General features: G+C 35.4%; 1 protein-coding gene across 1 annotated transcript; it reads right to left on the reverse strand.

Moving 5' to 3' along the window:
• Window positions 1-5,015: 5,015 nt before the first annotated feature.
• LOC141665490 (uncharacterized) lies at window positions 5,016-6,200 on the reverse strand. The gene has a single exon (XM_074471475.1). It carries the CDS (start codon window positions 6,198-6,200, stop codon window positions 5,016-5,018), a length of 1,185 nt encoding a protein of 394 aa, XP_074327576.1.
• Window positions 6,201-7,029: the final 829 nt, after the last annotated feature.

The following is a 7,029-nucleotide window of genomic DNA, read 5'->3' on the forward strand; positions in this document are numbered from 1 at the left end:
ATTTTACGGAACCTGAGCTACTGCCACATAAGACCTCTTTCCATTTTCTAGCCTGAATGCCTCCGCTTTCCAAATCTACAATACAAAACAAAACCCTAATTAGAAACTTGATCGATTCCCGACGTTTCTCTGGTCGTCTAACTTCTACCCCAATTGCAATATCCGCTTATTTTATACATCTATATAACATGTAACACATAATAGGTTACACTTTTATACGCTTTATATCACCAAATGACTCGATACTTTACACATAGAAAGTAATCATATAATCACATAATATGATACCAAATTTTATTAAATCATATCGACTACGCCCCTTATACATATCTTTACACTTTCTTTTCGAAAATCGGGTATGACGTATTCGTAAATACACTATCCTTTCTCTTTAACAACAATCAGTTCTAGTACTTAACTTTTAACACACTCACTTACACAATTATCAATCGATCCACCAATTACTCATCATCACTTAAGATTTTCATTTCGACATATTATAAAACGTAGCATGCAACTCGACTTACAACATATCACATAGCAACTTACTAATTCGAAGTATAACACGAATTCAAATCCCGAAACTTCATCCCTTATTTATCATTAAACCGAACTTACTTTAATTTCTATAACCGAAAACTACACTTATCACATGAAAATCCACGTTAGCACATAGTTCAATTCATATATCACAAAATACATAACTCGACCTGAGTTGATCCAAAAATTCGAGTTCAGAACCGAATTAGAACTAAATTTTAATTCTTAAAATTTGAAAATCACATCTTAAACATGTTCGATTAATTACACAACCATTCCTTAATTACTCGAACCACAATTCATAAACCATAATCAAAATCCTAAACTTAGATACACGATTTTGACATGCATGTAAACATATAAGTTTTTATAAATAATAGGGCTCAGTTTACACATCACCGCCCACCACCGGCTCACCAGAGTTCACCGCTGGTGGCGGCAAGGGTTCGAGGTTGCCAAAATCGGCCCCCAACTCGAAACCTCACCGATTGTTTCTAAAAATCCAAGCCCAACTCAACATGCAACAATCACCAAGTATAGTCCTTCAAGAATTCGAGTTCAAAACTCGCAGCAACAAAGAAACTGAATGGGGATTCTCCCACAAAACACCGATACACACAGATGCAACCATATATATATATATATTAAATATCAGTCAAGAAACATGGAAGATTGAGGGAGAATTGCCGAGTAAAGAGAGAGAGAGAACTCGAGAGTGAGAGAAAGAGAGACTGGGAAATGAAATATGGGGAGGAGAGAAAGAAAGGAGGGGGTGGAGATATAATGTGAAGTGGAGGGGCAATTGGGTAATTTATTTTTCTTTTCTTTATATATATAAAACTACTGTAACATGATTTAACAATATATTAAAAATACAGCTTTATATAATCCGAAAAGTGCCACAAATATTTTTTAAGTCAAAGAATATTAAACTAGATCTCTCCCCGTATTTTCAGAATAATTTTTGAGCGAACGAATCAATTTCTATGGATTTTACAAATAAATCCCTAATAATAAAAATAAACTCTGGAATTTTATTTTAAAATATCCAAACATAAAATTAAATCCAACTATTATTTTTAAAATGTCGTTAGGACTATTTCAGAGATAATAAAATAAACTTTTTACCTTGATAATATTTTAATAATATTATAAAATATATAAGGATAAATTAATCCTTATTTTAATCAAGTAAATCCTCTGAAAATATTTTAAAAACTCGTGAATCACAGATCCATACTCGTAACTTTAAAATAACATAAATTCATCCAAATCATCAAACATATCTCACATTGGTATACTCAGACACATTAATCCCCTTTTTAATAACTGATTATGCGTATATCATTTACTTGATAATTCAAATAACTATATAACTTTTTCAATTACGAATCCAAATCATAGAACTACACAGAGGACTCCACATTTATCATAACTTATTATAATCTTCAAATTTATTAATCTTAATCCTTCTCATTTAATCCATGCTTTGAATAACGGGTCTCGTTCTACCTGACGACCCGACAATCATAACTTAACCTTTTCCGCTGACTCATCAAACTGGAACGAGGCTTTGCCCGTTCCTAATTACTATTTCACAGAAATTTCACATAAACCACAAAATTATATATCTTAATATTTTATACTTATAAATCCACATAATCCATAAATATAACACATGACTGTATTTTATTCATATAAATACTTCACGAAAATCCTAGTCGTTACAATCTACCCCCTTTAAAAGTATTATATCCTCATAATCTAGCATAAACAAACAAATGGGGATACTTTTCTCGCATTTCACTTTCTAATTCCCAAGTTGATTCCTCGACTTTAGGATTTCTCCATAAAACTCTAACTAAGGGTACAATCTTATTTCTAAGCGCTATTTTTACATCTAAAATTTGAACGGGTTGTTCCACATAAGACAAATCTTGCTGAATTTCCACGGGTTCCAACTCGATTAAGTAAGTGGTTGGCATCTGCATTATACTTATTCAAACGAGATACGTGGAACACGTTATGGAGATGTTGCATCTACAGAGGTAACGCTAACTCATATGCTACTTTTCCAACTTGCTTAATACTTCAAATGGTCCAATATATCCGGGACTCAGCTTCCCTTCTTTCCAAATCTGGATAAGCCTTTTTATGGAGATATCTTTATCTACACTTTGTCTCCGAGTTCCAATACCATATATTTTTGATTCTGGTCTGCATATTTCCTTCGATCTTGAGAAGCTATCAACCTTTTGCGAATCACTTCCACTTTCTCTTTCGTTTTTTGAATTAGTTCTGGGCCCAACAGCTTGCGTTCACCAACTTCATCCCAATACATAGGAGATCTACATTTCCTTCCATACAACGCTTCGTATGGTGGCATGCCAATACTCGCGTGATAACTGTTATTGTAGGAAAATTCAATCAGCGGCAAATGATCATCCCAATTTCCTTTGAAATCCAATGCACAAGTTCTCAACATGTCTTCGATTATTTGCATAGTCCTTTCGCTTTGTCCGCCTGTCTGCGGTTGATATGCGGTACTCATTTTCAATTTCGTACCCAAATGATCATGAAATTGTCGCCAAAATCTTGAGTTAAACCTTGGATCTCTATCAGACACAATAGTTATTGGTACTCCATGACGCATCACTATTTCGTCCAGATACAACTTGACTAATCTTTCTAATGAGAATCTTTCGTTGATTGGCAAGAAATGCGCTGACTTTGTCAGTCGATCAATAATCACCCAAATTGCATCATGACTATCCTTGGTTTTTGGTAGTCCTACCATGAAATCCATTGCGATATGCTCCCATTTCTATTCAGGTATGTCTAGTGGCTGAAGTAATCCACTCGGTCATTGATGTTTTGCCTTTATTCTTTGACATGTATAGCACTCACTTATCCACTCTGTAATTTTCTTTTTCATATTCGGCCACTAATAGTTCTCTTTCAGATTCTTGTACATTTTCGTACTTCCAGGATAAATCAAAAATCTCAAATTATGCACTTCATGTAGAATCTCGTGCTTCAACTCTGTAACATTAGGAATCCAAATACGCGAACAAACTCTGTATATCCCTTTATCATCCTTTTGAGCTTTAATCTCTTCACATGATAATTTATCCTTCTCGTGGTCCATCATTTGTTCCTGACAATATCAAATATTTTCCAAAGTCTCTGGATAAAATGCCATTGTGTATACTACTTCATTTGCTAATCTCGGGATTTGCATCTCTATCCCCAACTTCTCGAATTCCTTGATCATATATGTAGACGAAGTTAACATATTCAATATTTCCTTGCGGCTTAGCGCATCCGCTGCAACATTCACTTTTCCGGGATGATAACTTATCGTGTAGTCGTAATCCTTGATTAATTCCAACCATCTCTTTTGTCTCATATTCAACTCTTTCTGCGTAAAGATGTATTTCAAACTTTTGTGGTCCGTATAGATTTCACATTTCTCTCCATATAAATAATGTCTCCAAATCTTAAGGGCAAATACAATCGCTGCTAATTCCAAATCATGCGTATGATATTTTTTCTCGTGCGGCTTTAATTGACGTGACGCATACAATATCACCTTTCTGTGCTGTATCAACATGCAACCTAATCCTTTATACGAAGCATCACTATATATCACAAACTCGCCTTTCTCATCAGGTAGAACCAATACTGGTGCATAAACTAACTTTTCTTTAGTTCTTGGAAGCCTTCCTCACACTTATCAGTCCAAACAAATTTTTAATTTTTCCTTGTCAACTTAGTCAGTGGAACTGCATTCTTAGAAATATCTTGAACGAATCGTTGATAATATCCCGCTAGTCCCAAAACGCTTCTCACTTCTATTGGAATCTTTGGTCTTTCCCAATTTATAGTAGCCTCAATCTTCGCAGGATCTACTTTGATACCTTCATTATTGACTACGTGTCCAAGAAACTGAACTTCCTTTAACCTGAACTCGTATTTTAACAACTTTGCATACAATTTCTCTTTTTTCAAGATTTCCAAAGCAATCCTCAAATATTCCATGTGTTCCGCTTATGACTTTGAGTAAATCAAGATATCGTCAATGAATACTATTACGAACTTGTCCAAGTATTTCTTAAATAATCGATTCATAAGATCCATAAAAGCAGCCGGCATATTTGTCAATCCAAACGCCATTACCAAGAATTTGTAATGTCCATATCTCGTTTGAAATGTTGTCTTGGGAATATCTTCCGCCTTAATCTTTAATTGATGATATCCCGACCTTAATCGATCTTCGGGAAACAAGTAGGTCCATTCAGCTGATCAAATAAATCATCGATTCATGGGAAAGGGTACTTATTCTTGATAGTCAACTTATTGAGTTCGTGATAATCGATACATAATCTCATGCTTCCATCTTTCTTCTTTACGAATAGCACTGGTCCACCCCACGGGGATACACTCGATCGAATAACTCCTTTATCTAATAATTCTTACAACTGCGTCGCCAGTTCCTTCATTTCAATAAGCGCCATTCGATAAGGAGCTTTTGAAACCGATTCTTTTCCAGGAGCCAAATCAATCGTGAATTCAATCTCTCGATCCGAAGGTAGTCCAGGTAATTCATCGGGAAATATATCGGGAAACTCTTTAACTACATGAATGTCCTCAATCTTTAGAGATTCCTTCTCCACATCCTTTACGTGAGCCAAATAAGCTTCGCATCCTTGTCGTAATAATCTTCTTGTCTGAATTGCTGTTAGGAACTTCCTATCTTGCTTCTTTCCTTTAAATATCACCTCAGTTCCATCCTTGGTCCTCAATTTCACTTTCCTACTTCTACATTCAATCTGTGTATCGTGGTTCGGTAACCAGTCCATTTCGAGAATAACATCGAATTCTCCTAACTTTAACGGTATTAGGTCAACAGAAAAGTGCTTACCTTCTATAACAATATCGCAACTAGGACAAATTCTATTGGTAGCAACTCGTTCCTGATTTGCTACTTCTATAGTCAGATTAGATTCTAAAGGGTATGCAACACACTTTAATCTATCCACAACAATTTCAGAAATAAATGATCTAGTAGCTCCAGAATCCATTAACACTTTAGCTTCTACTGAATTTATAGCAAGCGTACCTGCTACCACATCCGCATCCTGCACTGCATCTTTCATCATCATGTTAAATGTCCGTGCCCTTGGCTGAACTGTTTGTGCTGGTGGAAGCGGTGGTCCAGCAATCCTAAGAACATTTGCCTTCTGAACAGGCTCCTTGCCATTCCTTGCAATATGGCCAACTTTCCCACACTTAAAACAAGTCATATCTGGCTTTCCCGTACCACTCATGCATTCTAATGAGTAATGACCTTTCTGGTTGCACTTGAAATATTTCACATTGAGCTTATTAAATCTTCCAGGGTGTCTCTTTCCACAAGTCTTACATTTCTGAATCTGGGGTCTATTGTCGTTTATCGATTGTCCAGCTTTCTGAAAATGATTCTTTTGACTCCCATTTCCAGGATTAAACTTCTGGAATTTCTGACCAACATTACTAACATTCTTCCCAAATCTTCCTCTAAACTTAGAGCTTCCTTGGTCTTCATCTGAATCCTCAAACTTCCTCTTCTTCCCTTCACTTTCCCTCTTCATTGCTTCTCTTTCTCTTTTCACAATCATTGCCTTCTATACCACATCAACATATGTCCTTATCTCGAAAAGAACCACTTGACTATGAATCCATGGCTTAAGTACTTGTTGAAATCTTTTAGTTTTCTTAGATTCTGTATTCACGTACTCTGGCACAAACCTTGCTAACTCTGAAAACTTCACTCCGTACTCCGCTATAGTCATATTCTCTTACTTTAAATCCAAAATCCTCATCTCTAACTGATCTTGCATGTAACTTGGTAAATACTTTTCTAAGAACAACTCTGTAAATTTTTTCCAAGAAATAGCTTCTCCTTCTTGCAACGCTTTAGTAGATTCCCACCAATAACTAGCCTCATCCTTAAGATAATAACTTGCATACTTTGTCTTTTTCTCGTCCTTAACTTCTACTAAATCAAAAGCTTTCTCCATTTCTCTTAACCAGGACTGAGCTTTAATCAGATCAAGAAAACCTATAAATTCTGGGGGATGGACGGATTGAAAGTATTTGAAGTTTCTGATTCTCGAGGCTAGGGGTTATGTGGGAGTTGAAGAAGTTAGTTCATCACAGGGGTGTCTTGGTTTTGATTTTGAGTTTCTTCTTCTTGGCGATTTGGTAAAGTGGCCATTTGATAAACCTGATGAGAAATTATTTATCAATACTATAGCATGGCATATATAACAATAATAATTCTTCTAGAATAGTTTTACGGGTTTTATGTTTTACCCATTTGCGTATGCAATCCTATTACTATATAATTCTCTCACCGGTTAGGGTTTTCACATGTTATAAGATTTGTTTTCACAAAGGTGTTAAATATGATTGCTTGCAGAAACATGGTATGTAAAATAGTTTATG

This window comes from Apium graveolens, chromosome 6 (genome assembly GCF_009905375.1).
Source record: "Apium graveolens cultivar Ventura chromosome 6, ASM990537v1, whole genome shotgun sequence".
Lineage (NCBI taxonomy): Eukaryota > Viridiplantae > Streptophyta > Magnoliopsida > Apiales > Apiaceae > Apium > Apium graveolens.